Here is a 21153-nt window from a genome sequence, read left to right as displayed (position 1 = left end):
CTGCTAAAATTCAAAATTTTTGCAAATTTAATATTTTGAGGTTTTTTTGCGGCAGTTTCGAAACCGCCGCTAAATATTTTAAAAACCACCTCTAAATTACTTAGTTTGAGGTGGTTTTTAAACCGCTGCAAAAAATAGCATTTAACGGCAGTTACTCCAGCGATTGTTGAAAATCATCTCTAAATACTTCGCGACACCAGATATAGAGGCAGTTTTCAAAATCGCTGCTAAATTACTTTAACTGCTGCAAAATGCAAAAAAATCGCCACAAAATGCAAAGAAAAAAAAAAGAAACGTCGCTAAATTCTAATTTTTTTTGTAGTGTTGACTTGCTTAGTTCCTGAAATAGCTCCTTATCATTTGTCGTGTGATTAATACAACCGTTGTCCACCAACCAACTTTCTCTAGAACTGATAGTGGAAAAACAGGTAGCTACAAACAATTGTTCCTGCTCTTGCTCTTGTTGATCTGCTACTTGTGCACCTGCTTGCTGCTGTTGAGTTTTGTTCTTGCAGATCTTAGTAATATGACCTAATTACTGGCACTTGTGGCATTTCACATCAGGTCTCCTCCAACACTTAAAAGAAGAATGACCTTTTTTTCCACAATGCTAGCATTGAGGATAATTTGATTTGTTTGCTCCCCCAGGTGTGATTGAATTGCAAGGCTGATCAGCACTTCCTTTCTTCCCCTAATTCTTCTTGCCCTTGATCTGCAATTTGTCTTGTAAAGCACCTTTAACAGCTCATTCTCGCCTCATAAGTCTTCTCTGCTCTTTTGCTAAAGAGATGTTAGACAAATCCTTTGAGTTCTCCAAAGTAGAAATTGTTGATTCAAAACGTTCTGGAAGAGTAACCAAAATCTTTTGAACTATTCTAGAGTCAAGAAAATCAACACCAAGTACCCTTACCTTATTTTCTATGCAAAGAAGCTTATCAGAATAATCTTTCACAATTTCTTAGTCTTTCATTCTTTGCATCTCAAACTCTCTGATTAGGTTCAGCATTTGCATCCTTTTGATCTTCTCATTTCCCTCATACTCTTTCTTGAGAAAATCCCAAATAGCCTTTGCTGACTTGAGAGTCATAATCCTGGTAAAGATGGTTGATGAAACTGCTATAAAAAGACAGGTTTTTCCCTTGGATTTCTTTTTATTTCTTCTCTTTGTGATTTCTGATCAATGCCATTGTTAGATTCTCTGGTAAAGGTGGAGCTTCGTAGTCCTCTTCCACTATTTCCCAAAGATCATTGACTTCTAAGTAGGCTTCCGTCCTTACTACCCATATTTGATAGTTTTCTCCATCAAACACAGGAGGTGTTGTAGTTGTAAAGGATGTCTCATATTGCATTTTTACATTCATAAGGTCCCTCAAGATATGACGGGCTCTGATACCAATGTTGTAACTGATGAGAAGCTGAAATCACTCACACAGTTTTTATTAAATCCACCGAAGCTTAAATACAAGAGATTTGTAACTAAATCAGCTACTAATCTTTAAAACCTACATCAAATTCTCCCATAATCAGCTATAGTCTTTCAACAGAAATCTAAATTTATGCAACTACACTTGATTTGATAAGCACATAACAAACTCTTACAAAATCTGTAACAGAAGAAAAAGTAACAACCTCCTAAACTCATGGATGAGTCAGCAACTAAAGCATAATTATCAACACCTCTTGAAAAAATATCCCACAATTTCTCCTGTGACAAGGAATAATTGAGACCTCTTCTCTCCCTTTGATTTCAAAGCATAAAGAATGTCAAGAAGGGTTGACTAATATCTAGTTCCACTCTAAATCTCAAAGCATTTGAACCAGCCACCATCCTAGAAAGGTTTCATTCATTTGAATTTGCATCTCTTTGAGTATTGCCATTTATAGATCATTTTCTCCACTCATTTTGTTAGGGATGAAACCATATGGATTTGTACCTAGAATAGCATAGTACAAAACTCCACTTCCCTAATAAACAATGATGGATCCTACTTATTCACGATCATAAGTTTACTTGAACATTCAATTCATATGCTATATTATGTATCATTTATGAATCAATTGTTCTAGCAAAGTGTAGGAAGAAGATGTTTGCTTACTCCAACTTGCAAAATCCCCCTCAATGTTCTAGGTATGAGCTCTCCACAATAATTTTGATGGCATTTTGGTTTTATCTTCATGCTCGATAGCACTTCACCGAGTATACTCAAGTCTTGCATCTCATTTAGATGTTCTGAAGTTATCGACTCCAAATTGTAAAGTTAGTTGTTTCATTTAGTGTGCCACAACTTTTGTTTGATGTATTCTTATCATATAAAACCTGGTGTTGACTTCCAAAAAGGCTTCCTAGCCTCTAGGGTGAATGTGGTTGTTTGAGTTAAAGGAAGTTATGGTTGACTATGACAGGTGAGGTAGGGTGGATTTATTTGATGGGATTTTATTATTTCTGCTTATTATTGTTTGGATTAGGTGGAAGAGAATGCTTGAAATGTTATTGGTGCTAGAATAGAGGGTTATGGCATGACTTGTAGTGGTTTGAGTGTTTTTTCTTATAAGTAAGAATATTATAAAACAAAAAACTAACACCGAAGCAACTATAAATGAACACCAAGGCATACCTCGGACCACCAAAAACTAGGGGAAAAACACCAACAATCACCCTTTGAACCAAAGAAAAACATAATTATAAACAAAAACTAGAAAGTAATCACTAAAATCATCCAAATTAGACATTCGCCAGATAGGATTGAACAGAACATAAGCCCAAAAAAACATGGCAAAATAAAACACAGTAGGCACTGGTACCAAACATGAAACCACAGGATCGCATCAACCATCCTCTAGAAGAAAGAAAACAACAATGCATCAGTGAAAAAGCTGGTCCCTCGGGAACCGCCAAACATAACGAATGGTATGACTATGCAAAGACAATCTGAAGCGAACAGTCACCAGATAGGCCCAAACAATGCACTGGATTTGATGCTCCAACTGAGAAACAAATCTCTCCTGATCTTGAAAACATCTGTTGTTGCGCTCCCTTCAGATTAAATATACAAATCATGAAGCACCATCTTATTTGAAACCGACCATGAACCCTTGCTACTCCATCTAAGAGCCGCCCACAACACCCCGATATCCCATCAACGCCACAGCCAACTAAATTTCTTAGATCTACGAAAGAAGGACAACACCTTGTGGGAAAACAGACAAGTGTGATTGTAATTCTCTTGATAGTTCACTAGATGTTGTCATCCCAGTATGAGGAGAGAGATTTACAAAGAGAGTAGGACAAAATAAAATAATTTAGAGATAATATTTAGTACAATTGTTATATTTTTACATGAAAACAAAATTGTAATTAAATGCCACTTATAAACAATCTCCAAAAAATCACTTTGTTTTATATAACTTATTAGCATATTCAAAACACTACAAGAAAAATGGGTTTTAACAACAGGAAAATCAGTCGTTGAAAGTTGATTTTCGGTCGTTAAAAAGTTGTAATGATGGGAATTTTCCTGTCGTCAGTCGTCCTTATTGCCTCCGAGGATAAAAGTTTTTAACGACGAGAATGATAAACTCGTCATTAATTGTATTAGCGACCGTATGATTCCCGTCGTTAAAAATAATTATTAACTACCAAATTATAACCCAATAACGACAATATTTCTCGTCGTTAATAGTCTAAACAATTAGCGACTGTATGATTCTTGTCGTTAAAAATAACTTTTTAGTTATCAAAACACAAACCAATAACAACAATATTTCCTCTCGTTAATAATGTGAACAATTAGTGACGGTATGATTCCAATCGTTAAAAAAAATAATAATAATTTTTTTAATAGTATGAAAACAATTACTAGTCATCCTTGACAAAAACATCTTGTTTTGATATAAACCACCAAACCTATATATCATTATCCATATCAAATTGGAATTGTTGATATTATGTGATTCAAAATGGTTTTATCAGATTTCTGGCATGCTGTTACATGTTGCTAAGATGCATTTTATATTTGTTTCATTTAAATATAAATATGTCTCATTATATGCTGTTATATATATATATGATGTTAATATATATATTTGCTGCATGTTATTAATATCTTGGGCTGTTGTGTTTATATGGGCCGAGCCCATATTATTTCCGTGTTGCCTCTTGTGCTGCTGGCCGAGCCCATTCCTGATAACCCATGTTGGCGTTTCTATAAAAGGGCAGCTCGATGCCCTAATCTCCAGAACTTTCTGATATTTGTCTTGTGCTCTCTCTCTCTGAAAACCCTAAGTCGGCGGTTCTTGAAGCGAGACACTCTTCGTGAATCCTTCGTTCTGATCTATGTTTCAATCGATTCTTTGGTTACTTCCATGGTAAGATCTGACGGTAAGAACGGTTATTGCTTAATCTCTATGTGCTTTAAACGCCTGAGGCGTGAGAGGTTGTTGATTGATAGAACAGACTTTTGCCTTGATCGTGAGATCAGTATAGAACAGATCTACCTTGATCTTGTTGTTTTTCGATCTGTTTTTCAGTTGTATTGCAATACTGTTTCTATTTTTGTTCATGATCTTGTAATCATTTGTAAACTTGAGATCTAGTGGATTGACTAAAGGTGGAGCCTCTGCAATGAGTGGGATCTATTGATCCGAACACGTATATCACTGTGTCTTGCATTTATACTTTTCTGGTTTAAAGTGTTTGGTTTACTGTGTATCGCGCTTAATCTGTGTTTGGCCGAGAAATCAGGTTGTACAAAACCTACAAGTGGTATCAGAGCCACGAGGTTCTAAGATCCCGATCAGACTATCTCAGATCCGAAAGGCAAAATCTCAGATCTGGTAAGAACTTAAAAAACTTAAGGTTTTTTTTTTTAAATCTCGTACTCTTTTTACCCTAACTTTGTATGTAAAAAAACTGGTCGAATCTTAGTCTGTTAAGATCTGTGCTGCATGCTCTAATCCAAGCTGTACTTTCTTGATCTTGAATAACTAATCTATCGTTTACTTTATTCTGTAACATTCTCTGCCTTGTGTTCTTGTCTGAATTTGAAAAACCAAACTCTGGTTTAGTTAATTTCTGAAAAATTAAATTTCAAATTCTTATATTCAAAACTTAAATAAGATTTATATCTTATCTGTTCCTCATACCTATTAGTTCCTATTTCTGCTTTATTCCTGTCTGATTAAATCACAGTTAATCTCAAATATCACCTGTAATTACCATTCTGTTTTTACTGTCCATAAAATGGCTCCATCTAAGTATGAATTAGATAAGTTTGATGGTAGTGGTGATTTTTCATTATGGCAAAAGAAAATGACTGCAGTATTGGTTCAAAACCAGTGCTCTGAAGCACTGGATGAACCTTCTGCAGCTGAGAAGGATAAAATAGAATCTCCACCTATTCCTGAAATGCGAAAAATGGATAGGTTAGCTTACAGTATAATAATCCTAAATCTTTCCGATAAAGTCCTTAGACAAGTAAATAAGGAGAAGACTGCTTTAAAGGTGTGGAATAAGCTAGAATCTCTATATATGACTAAGTCTTTAACAAGTAAGATTTTCTTAAAAGGAAGACTGTTTGGTTTTAAAATGAATACCTCTAAAACTCTAGAAGAAAACCTAGATGACTTTAATGTCATTGTAATAGGTCTAGAAAACATAGATGAGTGTATCTCTGAAGAAAATCAAGCTGTAATTCTTCTAAATGCTTTGCCTGAATCATATAGAGATTTAAGAACTGCAATGCAGTATGGTAGAACTTCTTTATCCTTAGAGGATGTAGTGTCTGCCTTAAGATCTAGGGATCTTGAAGATGATAAGAAAGATAAGAAAATAAATAGTTTTGAAGGCTTAAATGTAAAGGGTAATTGGGAACAGAAATCTAAGAACAAAGCCAAAGGGAATTCAAGGGGTAGAAGTAAAACAAGGTCAAACTCTAAGTCAAGAGGAACAAGTAGAGGATCCTCAAAAACAAGAACCTGTTGGTATTGTAAGAAAGAGGGTCATGTAAGAAAGAACTGTTATAAGAGAAAGAAAGATCTAGAAAATGAAAACTCAAATAATCAGGATGCAGCAAATATTTCTAATGGATATGATAGTGCAGAAGGCCTAATTATAACAGAACATATCGTAGGTAATGAGTGGATTTTAGATTCAGGTTGCACTTTTCACATGACACCTAGGAGAGACTGGTTGCTTAACTTCCAGCATATAGAAGGTGGCAAAGTCCTAATGGGTAATAATCAATCCTGTAATGTAACCGGTTTAGGGTCAGTTAGGTTTAAAATGTGGGATGGAGCATATAGGACTTTAGACAATGTGAGGTTTGTGCCAAACCTTAGAAGAAATATTATTGCTCTAGGTATGTTAGATTCGAATGGGGGGTCTTATAAGTCTGAAAATGGGGTCCTTAAGGTGTTTAAAGGATCCATGGTAGTTCTTAAGGGAATCCGCAAGCAAGGACTGTATGTCCTTCAAGGAGAGTCAATCTCTAGGTGTGCTGTAGTTTCATCTTCTGAAATAGATGACACTGTGTTGTGGCATAGGAGGCTAGGTCATATAGGAATGAAAGGATTACTAGAATTAAGTAAGTAAGGAATCTTAGATTCCAGGAAGATTGGAAACCTAGACTTTTGTGAGACATGTGCCTTAGGCAAGTCTCACATGTTGCAGTTTGTTTTTGCAACTCATAAGTCCAAAGATGTTCTAGAGTATGTTCATTCTGATCTTTGGGGATCTCCCCAAGTCCCTAGCTCCCTTTCAAGTGCCCAATATTTCCTTTCCTTTATAGATGACTATTCTAGGAAGGTTTGGGTCTATTTCCTTAAGTATAAGAGTGAAGCTTTTGCTAAGTTTAAGGAATGGAAGACTTATGTAGAGTTACAATCAGGCAAGAAAATAAAGACCCTTAGAACAGATAATGACCTGGAATTCTGTAATCAAGAATTCTCAGATTACTGCACACAAGTAGGCATTGCAAGGCATAGAACTTGCAGTGAAACACCTCGGCAAAATGGAGTTGTTGAACACATGAATAGAACCATCCTAAACAAAGTTAGATGTTTTTTGAAAGACTCAAACTTGCCCAAGAAATTTTGGGCTGAAGCAGTTTCAACTGCTTGTTATCTCATAAACAGATCTCCTTCCTCCACCATAGAATTTAGAACTCCTGAGCAGCTATGGAGTGGGAAAATCCCATCTCTTAACCATCTTAGACCTTTTGGATGTATAGCTTATGTCCATAAGAAAGAAGGGAAGTTAGACCTTAGAGCCAAGAAGGCTGTATTCTTAGGATACCCTCAAGGGGTAAAAGGATACAAATTATGGCTGATTGATGAAAAGAAAACTGTTATCAGCCGGGATGTAGTATTCAAAGAATCAGAATACTATATCCCAAATAAGGTGGAAAATGCTAAGGAAAACCAAGCTGATAAATTTTAGCTTGAGGTGGAAAGAGATAGAATTAATGAAAATGTAGTAGAAACTGACCATGAGAGTCATCAAGAGTCCAGTTCACAAGACTTTGCTGAAACTGAAATAGAGAGTGAGGATAATGAAAATTCAGCTGAAATCATTCCAGAATTGGATGATTATGTCCTATCTAGGGATAGGGTAAGAAGGAGATTAAACCTCCTACTAGGTATGCCCATGCTGATGTGATTGCCTATGCTCTTAATATTGGAGACTCAATAGAGCATGAAGAGCCTCTTAGTTATCAAGAAGCTTGTTTCAGTAAGTATAAAACTAACTGGTTAAAGGCATTGAAGGAAGAGATGAAATCTCTTCAAAAGAATAAAACCTGGATTCTTGTAAATAAACCTAAAGACCAGAAAGTTATAGGTTGTAAATGGATATTTAAAAGAAAACCAGGTATCCCAGGTGTAGAACCAGCCAGATTTAAGGCTAGGGTAGTTGCCAGGGGTTTCTCTCAAAGAGAAGGCATTGACTACCATGAAGTATTCTCACTTGTAGTAAAGCATACTTCTATAAGATTAGTTTTAGCCTTAGTAGCCTTAAATAATCTAGAGCTTGAGCAATTAGATGTTAAGAATGCTTTCCTTCACGGAAACCTAGAAGAGAAAATATATATGGACCAGCCTATAGGTTTCATAGAAAAATGTAGAGAGAATAAGGTCTACTTGTTACAAAAATCCTTATATGGTTTAAAGCAATCTCCTAGACAGTGGTATAGGAGATTTGATGAGTTTATGCTCAAAGAGAATTACCCTAGGTGTAACTTTGACCACTGTGTCTATTTTAAACAACTTAAAGAAAAACTATTTATATATCTCCTTATATATGTTGATGATATGCTTATTGCATGTAAAGAGAAGGGAGAAATAGATAGATTGACTCAAGCATTAAAATCAGAATTTGAAATGAAAACCCTAGGAGCAGCTAGGCATATCTTAGGGATAGATATCACTAGAGATAGAAAAAGGGGTACATTGACCTTGTCCCAATCAAGGTATTTAAGAAAAGTGATAAGCCTCTTTGATATGGAAGGCTGCAAACCTGTTTCAACCCCCATACCTCTTCATTTTAAGCTCCAAGCTGTAAAAGGAAACTTACCTGAAGAAGAAGCTGACTACATGAAGAAGGTTCCCTACTCTAATGCAGTGGGAAGCCTCATGTATGCCATGATAAGTACCAGGCCTGATATAGCCTATGGGGTTAGCCTAGTAAGTAGATTCATGTGCAATCCATCTAAGGAATATTGGTCAGCTGTTAAATGGGTCCTTAGGTATTTAAAGGGGTCAGTGAACAAGGGTTTAGTGTTTAGATCAAATGCTGAAAATTCCAGCAGCATTAAGGGTTACTGTGATTTTGATTTTGCAACTGATTTGGATAAGAGAAGATCCTTATCAGGATATGTTTTCACTTTGGGTGGAAATGTGATAAGTTGGAAAGCAAATCTCCAACACATAGTGGCGTTATCAACCACTGAGGCTGAATATGTAACATTAACAGAAGCTATGAAAGAAGCCATCTGGTTGCAGGGAATAGTTAGAGAATTAGGTTTAGGTAACCAAATTTCTAAAATATATTGTGATTCCCAAAGTGCAATTCATCTGTCAAAGAACAGTGCCTTCCATGAGAGAACCAAGTACATAGATGTGCGTCTTCATTTTGTTAGAGATATTATAGCTAAAGGTCAGGTAAAAATAGAAAAAATTTCTACCTTGATAAATCCTGCAGATATCCTAACTAAATCAATTCCTGTAGTGAAGTTTGAGCAGGCTTTCGACTTGCTCAATATTCTTCCAACGTAGTTGTGGAAGATTTGCAGGGGTCTCTAGTCATCATCCACTATTTTTAATCCATTCTTGAATCAAGGTGGAATTTGTTGATATTATGTGATTCAAAATGGTTTTATCAGATTTCTGGCATGCTGTTACATGTTGCTGAGATGCATTTTATATTTGTTTCATTTAAATATAAATATGTCTCATTATATGATGTTAATATATATATCTGCTGCATGTTATTAATATCTTTGGGCTGTTGTGTTTATATGGGCCGAGCCCATATTATTTCCGTGTTGCCTCTTGTGCTGCTGGCCGAGCCCATTCCTGATGACCCATGTTGGCGTTGCTATAAAAGGGCAACTCGATGCCCTAATCTCCAGAACTTTCTGATATTTGTCTTGTGCTCTCTCTCTCTCTAAAAACCCTAAGTCGACGATTCTTGAAGCGAGACACTCTTCGTGAATCCTTCGTTCTGATCTATGTTTCAATCGATTCTTTGGTTGCTTCCATGGTAAGATCTGACGGTAAGAGCGGTTATTGCTTAATCTCTATGTATTTTAAACACCTGAGGCGTGAGAGGTTGTTGACTGATAGAACAGACTTTTGCCTTAATCGTGAGATCGGTATAGAATAGATCTACCTTGATCTTATTGTTTTTCGATTCTGTTTTTCAGTTGTATTGCAATATTGTTTCTATTTTTGTTCATGATCTTGTAATCGTTTGTAAACTTGAGATCTAGTGGATTGACTAGAGGCGGAGCCTTTGCCGTGAGTAAGATCTATTGATCCGAACACGTATATCGTTGTGTCTTGCATTTATACTTTTCTGGTTTAAAGTGTTTGGTTTACTATGTATTGCGCTTAATCTGTGTTTGGCCGAGAAATCAGGTTGTACAAAACCTACAGGAATGACACTCATAAAATTAAACATGTCATTCAAATAACACCAAAGTAATCATTATCCATTAGCATTTACACACCAAAAGTAGTATTAGGATTTGTGATTCAAAATATATTAATAAATGTTTGCATTTGATTTCCATTTTATTTGCATTACATTTGGCTTTAATTTCATTTGTATGTGGATTAGTTATTTGGGTTATGTATAATTAACTTGGGTTGGGCCGTTATTGTCTACAGCCCAACAAGCCCAAGCCCAAGCTTATTGTGAAACCCATTAATCCCAGCCCTGTCCCTTGTCCTGCATATATATAAATGAGATTAGGGGAAATCATTATGTGTTCGCTTTTCTCTTGCACACACACACGAACAGTGAAGTCCTAATCGGTCAACAAGAAAGGGCACACAGAGAGAGGGTAGAACGTAGAAGCTCACGAAGAGCTCGAAGGCGCTCAATGATCCAAGAACGAAGAAGAAGACGCAAGGTATTTCTGATCTCAAATCCCAGTAAATGCATAATCGCTTGGGTGGTTTGAGGGAGAGATCTGTGAGGTTTGAGTGCTTGGGATGCTTGGGTTTTTTAACATTGTATAATTTTGCCTTGTTTGTTTTGGTTTCTGATTTGCAATGGTCATGAGGATCTTGCGGGTGTATTGTGTAAATCCCTTGTTCATATTCATATAGTGGATTGACTAGAGGCAGAGCCTATGCCGTGATCAGTAGGATTCGTTTGGATCCGAACATGTATTTCTTGTGTTCTTGCGTGTGTGCGTTGTGTGGTTCATTTCTATTTCTTGGATTGGTACTGCTCTTGGCTTTGTGATGGTGTGTCCGATTACAAGAAAATACAGCAAGTAGTATATATATATATAAGTGTCAATTGCCAATAAATTACACCAAAAAATATGTTCAACTAAAAATAACACTTTGACAATTATATATACTATTCAAAAATGTACACCAAAAAATATATTCAACTAAAAGTAACACTTTAACAATCATATATACTATTCAAAACTAATGTACAACAAAACACTATATATAGTCATAAAACTGTTCATGTACTCCAAGATAGCAGTTGCTTCCTTTAGAGTCTTGTTATCTCATTGACCTACGTTACAAAAAAAAAAAAAAATGAAATTAGAGTCAAAGAAGTGTTCATGTTTTCTTTATAAAATGTTAGAAATAGAATTAACAAAGCCCAAAACGTCTCCATCACAAACTACATAACATACAATCACTAAAATGTACCAAAACATAGAAACCCCTAAATATAGAGTAGATTGAGATGTAGATTAACAAAAACACCAAGCCTTAGTTCTATGGAATGGGCCCGCCTATATATATTCTAATTTGTGAATTATCTTTATCCATGACCATATCTTCTGTAAGATCATTAGTCCTATGACCCACTATAAAATATTTAGAAGATGGCAAGTATATCATTTTTTGCATTCATGGCTAATCTCACAAATCAAAAAGCCACTTTCTCTTCGTGCAACAACTTTCAAACATAAAATCTCCTTCCAACAATCCATGAATCCATATTGGAAGGATTCAGATCCTATATTTCAAAATTCTCTTCTTCTTTTTTTTACAACATTAGAAATCACTAAATCAGATCCTATATTAAAGTTTTAAAGGCTTTTTAGGTTTTATATATATATATATATGTATGAATCATGATTGATACATTAATTCTATTTCTACGAAGACTCAAAATCTCTCATATGTTAGCTTCCCTAGCATCTATATACTAGCCTTTGTAAGAAAGTAGAGGAAACATTCAATAGCCATTAAGCATGGACATTCCAAAATAGATGCTGTAAATGTATTCAACACGTATGCCCATGTGACATGCTAAATATGCGTTCTACAAGCACAAGGTGACATTGTATATAAATATCAGATACACAATACAGTTATTGTCTTATATAAATAAGTGTTAATTGTATTGCTTGCGGCTTCTTCCAACTTCAGTTTCAGGAATGCGCAAGTAAGGGTTGCTCTATCACTACAAAAAAATTGGGTTTTAGCAGCGGTTTTTTTGTCATTTAGCGACGGTTTTTGACCTCCGCTAAGTGTTTTAGTGACGGTTTTGAAAACCGCCGCTATATGAGGGGTCGCGGCGGTTTTTAGCAACCGCTGGAATAACTGTCGCAAAATGAAATTTTTTGCGGCGGTTTTAAAACCGCCGCTAAATGCATAATTTCGCGGCGATTTTGTTAAACTTAGCGGCGGTTTTAAATTTTAATATTTTTTATTTCTTTTATAAAATATTTTGATTTTAGCGGCGGTTTTAAAACCGCCGCTAAATCATATTTTAATTAAATAAAAAATAAAAATATTTTAGCGGCGGTTTTAAAACCGCCGCTATTTTAAAACTAGAAAAAAAAATTAATTTTGGCTGACCGCACCAGCGCGCAGGCGCGACCATGCGCACTGTTACAACCGCGCGAGCGCGCGGCCCCCGCGCGCGCACGCTGGCGCACCCACTGGGTGCGCGAATTAATTCTGAACTCTGTTGCTCTCGAGTTTCAAACCCGGGTGGCCGGGATGCTCCTGTGCGCGCGTAACCACTTGATCCAGCAAGCTCCTTCAACATATACTCGCGCAAATAATATTTATAGTAAACAAGCCATATATATTTATATTATATTATACAATATAATTATAATATACATTATATATATATATGTTTATATGTAATAAATAAATATATGATATATGATAAATAATAAATATTATATTTATATATTACATAAAAATAATATAAATATATCATAATATATAATTATTTTAATTAAAAAAAACATATACGTTTTTTGTACTATTTTAATTAAAAACTTATTGTAATAAAATAAGAAATAGAATTAATAAAGATAAAAAAATAATACAAATAAATAAATTCTTTTTGAATATAATATATTCAGATTTATTTTTTATTTTTTAATTAATGTATAATATATATTCAGATTATTTTAACTTTTTAATTATTAATTGTTTAATTATTATTAATTTAATTTTATGAATTCAGTTGGAGTCATTTTAATTTTTTATTTTTATTTTGATTATTTAATTTTTAATTTTTTTATATTTTAACGTGTTGGAGTCGTTTTTCATTTTTTTTTGTATTTTTAATTATTTAATTTAATTTTTATTTAATTTATGCATAATATATGTTCAGATTTAATTTATTAATTTATAATTTTTTTACTTTTTATTAATAATATTTTTTTATTAATAATATAATTTTTTTGTATTTTTTATTTAATGAATTTAGCGACAGTTTCAAACCGCCGCAAAAATTAATTTATTTTTTATTTTTTAATTATTAAATTTTTTTTTTGTATTTTAGCGGCGGTTTTGAACCGCCGCAAAAATTAATTTTTTTTATTTTTTAATTTTTTTTTTTTTTTGTATTTTAGCGGCAGTTTTTTGAAAATCGTCGCTAAATTTAATTTTAATTTTTTTATTTAATGAATTTAGTGGCGGTTTTGAACCACTGCAAAAATTAATTTTTTTTTATTTTTTAATTATTATTTTTTTTTTTTGTATTTTAGTGGCGGTTTTTTGAAAACCGCCGCTAAATAGGCATTTAGTGACGTTTGGAAAACCGTCGCTAAATTTGGTGTTTAGCCGCGGTTTTCAAAACCGCCGCAAAAAAACTTGTTTTTTGTAGTGTATTACATTCACAATTCTTTAGAAAACATTATTAAGATCTCCTAGCTTTGTATTGATAGGTATAAGTGCCTTTATTCCCATATCTTGACTTACATAGGGAGTAAAAATTGTGTCTTTTGTGTCATTAGTTTTGATCAATTTGGACGGTTATTAACATATTTAGCTTTCTTGAAAAATCTTACAAATTAGGGAGATTTTGTGAAATTGGTAAAATTTTATTCTAGAAGTTTTGGGGAATTTGTTCCATTTTTCCTAACAGTTGTGACTATTGTGTATCTCTATAACAAATTCAACAAAACTAGCTCTATTTGGCGCTACAATTCTAAATGACCTTCCATTGTCTACAACCACCCATTTTTTGCATTCATGGTAATTTTAAATTTCTCTTAGTTTAAAAAGGAAAATAAAGATTTCTAAAAACTAATTTAATTTCATGCACGATAAGTCAATAACGGAAGCTATACTTGCAAAAATCTAAAAAAAGGTCAGGGGGTAAACAAAATTATTTATATATGATATTTATAGGCATGAAGAAAAAACCTACAACAGAATCTTTAAAGGAATCTTATGAGAAATTTTAGAAAAGAACGGAGCATGAATTGTTTATTAAAGACATACCCTATGTAATATAATTAATCATTGGACAACAATTTGTGTTAGGATTTATGAAGAAGAATTTGAAACTTTTTTCAATTATAAGTGGATTATATTATAAATACAAATATAATAAAGCAAACACCCTTAAGTGTAGTATACTTGAAACTCAGGTGAGCTCAACTAATGCACGAAATCTCTCCATTGCTCTCTCTCAATGTCTATTGGACCCACTTGATTTCTCTCCTCATCTGTGGTGTACACGTCATAGTATTTTGCGTCATTTAACCTTTTATTCACCCATAACTTACTTTTGGCATCTAACAAGCCCACATACAACACACTATATAAAAATATAATTAACATCTAAGGCTCACTAGACAAGTCATTACATATTAAATCTTATCACTCACAGGATACATATAGTATTAAGCATTAAAAATTTTAAAAAATGGATGATCACCCACCACCTGGAGGGAGTGATTAAATCCTATCGCTCACAGGATACATATAGTACTAAACATTAATAATAAAAAATAATGGGTGATCACCCACCACCCGAAGGGAGTGATTAAATCCTATCACTCACAGGATACATATAATACTAAGCATTCAAAATTTAAAAAAAGGGGTGATCACCCACCACCCAGAGAGAGTGATTAAATCCTATCAGTCACAAGATACATACCTCGAACAATGTTGGTGTCACAAATAAAAAAGAAACATTAATTATTATAGTACGTCCTAAGTGTGGTCATTTGCATTTGCAGAAGCTGAGAGCATATTATCTTAATAAAAAACATACTGTGGGTGTTTGATGGAAATACTAACGAAGAAAACAACCTAATCCAGCTCTTTACTTTACAAGAACTTAAATTTGTGATTAAAAAAAATAATAAAAATATCCCTAATTGTAATTGTGAGTAAATACAACTAAAATAAATTACTTACAACACTTCTTCAATAAATTAAAGATGAACATAGAAAAGCTTTTGAGCACCAATACTTCTCCTATTTTCTTTAACACATGAGATAACTAGTAAGCCAAAAATCTCACTTACTTCTATTAGTTTGATTTTGATAGTGTTTTGATAATAAATGTTTCAACACAAAACTTTAATAAATGATGACTAAATCTTAAATTACTCTGAATGATATTTAAAAATGGCTTTTAGAAATAATGAGCCAAGGATTAATATATTTAAACAATACTTGAAATTGATATATTACAAAATGTAGCCAAAGTTTAAAATGCAAAGGAAAAACTGTCAACTGCTCATCAATTCCAATAGCTAGTTGTCTGCCGAGGATGTCAAAGGCTATATAAATACAAGACCCTTGACCTAGACCTATAACCTTTTGATCCCAGAGCAACCATCCTGTTGCAACCAAGGCTCTCCCTCTCACATAAAATATATTAACAAAAATTAATTAATTGGCTACTAAAATTCTCTTAAAGGTTGTTATCAATAATATACTTTATAATTATATTAAAATAACTTATTATTACAAGTGAACAATAGGGAGGTCAAAGCAACTAAAAAGGTAGTAAAACCAACAGTTTTGCAATGTTAGTCAAGAAAATATAAAAGCCATAATGGACTTGCCAACTTATATATCAAACATAGAAAATTCACTAGTTTTACATAAACTTGTTCTAGTATGAGGTAATAACAAAAGGCATACATAGATGGGATCATGGCACTGCAACAGATACATAGGTATCATTTATCTTAATACAGTTTGACCAAGAAGCCAATAATTGAGACATAACTCACCTGCCCAGCTCCCTCTGTCACACAGACAACAACTGATCCCTTTATCTCAATTAGGTACTTCAGATGCCTCAGGACACCATGCGGTCCATGTAAATTAAAAGGTACCTGAAGTACATGCAAACATCAAGTAAATATCTAAGCTCAAATAAAAGAAATTTTATTAAATATCCTGATTAAGGACCTCTAGGATCGAACATATATCAATTTGTCCACTAGCAAGTGCAACATGCATGGCTATAAATCCACTACTACGCCCCCATCAATTTGATTATGCCAATACCATGATAAGCACTATGTGCCTGTTGGAAGATTGAAAGAAAACTCAGAAATCAAGGTACTAATACCAGGAAGGATTGTAAACTACATGTACATAACTCCAAGAAATGAAGGATGATTTTATTATTACACCAAGTTCACAACAAACAAAATAAGGGCAGTAGAAAGAATTAAAAGCAACTTGTACCAATGCACAACAAACAAAATAAGAACTAAATGAAACTTACACCTCAATGTATGCTGAATTTATTGCACGCTGTGCTTCTTCAATAGCAGTATCAAAACCAAAAGTTTTATCCATCAGCAGAATATCATTATTTATGGTTTTAGGCACACCAACTATTGCCACTTTCATTCGTCTTTTCCGACACTAAAAATCATAATGAAGAAATTAGATTATGTAAACAGAACAAATAATGAAGAATGTTATACTAGCAGTGGCAAACGGGGGAGGATCTGGCAGCGACGAATGGAGGCGGAAGTAGCGGTGACGACAGAAGGCGAAAGCGGCAATGAGGCCGAGCCGCGAGAGCGAGGGAGATGACAAGGCAGTGGGCGAGCCACGAGAGGCGAGAGCAAGAGCAAGGGCGAGGGTGAGCCGCGAGAGGCGAGAGCGAGGGCAATGTAACGGGCGAGGGTGAGGGCAAATGGTGGGAAAGAGGGAGATCGAGGGAGACACAGAGAGGATGAGGGTAAACAGCGAGCGAAAGCGAGAGGCGAGGGAAAGCTAGAGAGCCAAAGAGGGGAGACTTGGGGATTTGGGGGAGGTTTGGGGACTTAGGGATTTTTGGGGGAAAAGGGGGGCAGGAAAGAGGCGAGGGAGATTCCCGCCTCTTCAATTTATTTGGTTTTTTTAATATTTACTAATTAAATAAAAAATAATATAATTTATAAAAATAATATTAGTAATTATTTAATTAATAAAAATAAAATAATTTAAATAAAATCTTATTATTAAATAATTTAAATTATTGTATTTCAAAATAATATTTATTTAAAAATATAATTATATTATAAATTTAATAATTACAGTAAATTAGTTTGATATATTGAATTATTTATTAATAGTTTGTTATCTCAAATAATTAATTTTTTTTCTATAAATAAAATTATATTAAACGAAATCTGCAGAATATCTATAAATTACTAGAGTAAATCTCGAGTTTCACAAAAACAATTTAAAAAAATAAAAATTCAAAACTTCCACCGCACTTAGGGTAAATCTCGAGAGATGGATCTGGATTATACATAACACTTAAACTTCAAAAATAAAAATTAACCCCCTATAATTTTTTTATAGTATAACTATTAAGAGGGAAAACCATTCCATATTTTCGTCCGAAAACCATTCCAAACTTTTATTGATACTCCTTTATTCTACTCATTTTAACAAACACTACCTAAATATATTAAATAAATATTTTTTTATATTTTTTATTTTTTAACAAGAATAACATATGTCACTTCTCTAATTGTTTATTATGAATGACTTAATTGTACATTTAACTGTGTTACAAAGTCTATATATTAGATTGTGATATATGATATTGTTATCAAATATAAGATACAATGTCATATATATATTATGGTTTTTAAACTTTTTAGCTTAGCAAAAAATTCTCCTATTTATAGAGAAAAATAGATTGACAAGATAGTTCCGAGACTCCATTCTATATAATGTAATCCCTCGATATTGTTTCATATGATGATTTCTAAAATTTAAAATAATAAAAATTTTAATAATATTATGATTTTTAAACTTTTTTATTTATTTTTCAAATGTAGTGTTTAATTTCATGCTAGATAATTTTTTTTATTATTTTATGATTCGAATTAAAAATTTTAGTCATTAACGACGGGAAAATGGTATATTAACGATGACTTATTTTGTCTGCTGTTAAAAGTTATCTTATAACGACAGAGTTTATATTTAGTCGTTAATAGTACTACATTAACGACCAAAACTAATGTTGTCGCTAATTTTTGGTCGTTAATGTCTGTTTTTGTTGTAGTGAAAACATTTTTAAATTAGTAGAACCTCTGAGTTACTTCAATTTTTTATAACTCAAATCCAACATCTAAGACAATCTATTTGGTTTGTTGACTTAATCAGGGGTTCGCATAAAAAAAAAAAAAAAAAGCATAGTGAGGTTGAGCTTAAAAAATATTTTCAAAACTATAGGGGGTATAAGTGAAATTATCCATTTTGACATGATGAGTCAAATTGACCATAATTTACCTAAATATATGTCGTTATAAATGTTGCAATATTGATGTCATTGTCCTAAATAATCTCTCAAAGGAAACGACAAGTGGTCATAAATTAGAAAAAAAAGGTTAGGGTGGTTGCCATTAAGAAAGGAAAAAACCTTCGAGAAGGTTTGCTAGCGTCGCCTTGGTAACGTCATCACTTTGCTAGCGTTGCCTTGGTAACATAATCATTTCATAAAACATTCATCAATAACAAAATGGTTTTAGATTCACTTGTGAATGAAATAACCCGCAACAATTATTTGGTGATGAAAAGGTAAAGTAATGACAAAATGGGTAAACAGTAGCAATATTGAAGTTGGCTAATGCTAGTAAGGACATTTTAGATAACACATGTTGGCCAAAAATAAATGATGCTAGCAACCCTTGTGAATCAAATAATTGGTAGTATTGTCTTGGAAACAAAAAGGTTAGGCAACAACAAAGTGGTAGGTTGAGCAATGTGCAATAACATCTTATTTTTATTTGGTCAACTTATTCACGGCGAAAAAGAACAAAATAGGAAAAAAATTCACTACAAAGTTATGCTAGGGGCATTTATAAACAAAAGTGTTAGCAATGTCTAACCAACATTTTCGTGACAAAGGGGTCACTAGTGACAAAATAGTAGCTTTTGGCAATATTATAGTAACAAACTTCTTTGCCAATAGATAAGGGAAAAAAATTAGGCAAGAGCCATAGCCAGCTATTCTTTGATTGTTCTTATTCTAGGCAGGTGGTGTCCTATGGGCAACGGCTCAATGGAAAGGTAAAAATCCTTGGCATGTTGCTAATCATTTAGTTTTGCAAACGATAGTTTAATTTTTGTAGTGTGAGTGCAATAATCGGTGTTGGCGAGATTTCGAGCAGTCTGCGAACCAGCTTGCCCATCAAATACAGTGTGCTGTGTGGGCACGATTAGTCACCGTCCCTTTTTCAAATACTCTACAGAGCTATGCGCTTCGACATTTTTGGCGGCTCCCTACCGACCAGCACTCCTGGCTTAGGTCCATACATTGACGGTTTTGGCCCTGAGTATGTGTTCCTATATGTGTCCTGGGACCAGTTGATGTCTCTTACATACACATCCTCCTGATCCTAGGGTTACTCTCTGTGCGCATTGTCAGCTTGGTAGCTCTTCCGTGGCTGCCTTCAGGTCTGCTGTTTGTTCCTGGCCTTCTCATTGACCAAGATGGCGTGCTTTGGAGCGCCTTTCACCTTGGAGTTTGAACTCACCTGGACTTGTTCCTTATTTTCTATTCCATGTACCTCCGTTGTTTTCCTTCTATGTTGTTTTGATCCAGTCGTGTGTGGATCTTAAGTGCCTGTTTTCGCTTATGTGATTTTGTTCTTTAGGGTATGCCCTAGTTTGTGTTTTGTACTGTTATTTTCCTTCTATTTATACATATCCCTTTTACTTAAAACAAAAAATTAGGCAAGAGAGAAATATAACTATGGCATGGTGCTAGTAGGGACACTTGTGAACTAGATGATTAGTAACGTCGTCTTGATAACCAAAAGGCAATAAGAAAATAGTAGGTCATAGCATTGTTGTGATAATTAACAATTTCTCATTAGTTAATTAATAAGAAAATAATCATACAAGAAAGAAAAAAAACTACAACGAAATGGGGTCGTTAACAAAATGGGGTCAATGTTGCGATAACAATTTCTTCGTTTATCGATACAAGATGAACATGACAAGAATGAGAAGCCAATTAATTGAGGGTATTATTATATTTATATGTTTACTGATTATATACTAATAGCCTATTTATACATGAAGTCTTTTTCAAGAAAGAGAAGCCAATTAATTGAGGATATTATTATATTTATTTGTTTACTGAATTACAAATTAACAGCCTATTTATACATGAAGTCTTTTTCATTCAAGGTAAGGCCTACAAATAAGGCAACCAAGGGTATGCAAATAAGGGTATGCTATTGTGCTAACTATGTCAAGGTAATTAAGCATTTTGATCATCTTGAATTCTAAGACATAGTTAATTTAAAAAGTAGCTACCTTTATTCACAAAAGAATACAAAATTGTATTGAAATGTATATTATATATTTGATAGAAAATTTTATGCATTGGAGCAAACGTGTCTCCAAGTTGTGAGAAAAGTGGGTCACCCAAAAACTAACTATAAAGATTTTGCAACGAAGTGATCAAATACACTTCTTACATTTTCTCTCTTGCCAGCACATCTCAACCCATCTACCACCGCCACCATCTTCTTTCTATCTTCTTCCAGGTCGGTGGAAATTGTTAACTCTTACTGATTAAAAAGTTGAAAGATTTGATGAGATTTCAGATTATATGTCAAATTTATGCAATTATTTTCTTTCCTTTCATATGTAGATTTGTCTTCTGACAATGTTTATTTCGTCTCTTTTTAATGCACTCAATTGCTTTCTAGTGACTAG

The 21153-nt window shown here is 33.7% G+C and overlaps 1 protein-coding gene across 1 annotated transcript; it reads left to right on the top strand.

The window, feature by feature from the left end:
* The first annotated feature begins 8493 nt into the window (after positions 1-8493).
* LOC127812879 (secreted RxLR effector protein 161-like) lies at positions 8494-19955 on the top strand. The gene is made up of 2 exons (XM_052353455.1): positions 8494-9019; positions 19792-19955. The coding sequence occupies exons 1-2, from the start codon at positions 8494-8496 to the stop codon at positions 19953-19955; spliced, it is 690 nt and encodes a 229-aa protein (XP_052209415.1).
* Positions 19956-21153: the final 1198 nt, after the last annotated feature.

This window comes from Diospyros lotus, chromosome 1 (assembly GCF_014633365.1).
Source record: "Diospyros lotus cultivar Yz01 chromosome 1, ASM1463336v1, whole genome shotgun sequence".
NCBI classification, from domain to species: Eukaryota; Viridiplantae; Streptophyta; class Magnoliopsida; order Ericales; family Ebenaceae; genus Diospyros; species Diospyros lotus.
The sequence above is the reverse complement of the archived record's forward strand: the minus strand, read 5'-3'. Positions and strand labels throughout refer to the sequence as shown.

What these genes read in the sequence shown, in the direction of transcription:
- LOC127812879 (XM_052353455.1), top strand. Translation starts at nt 8,494, where the DNA reads ATGGAAGGCTGCAAACCTGTTTCAACCCCCATACCTCTTCATTTTAAG. An exon ending in AGTTAGAGAATTAGGTTTAG is followed by an intron (nt 9,020 to 19,791) that starts GTAACCAAATTT and finishes TCCTGGGACCAG; the next exon opens with TTGATGTCTCTTACATACAC.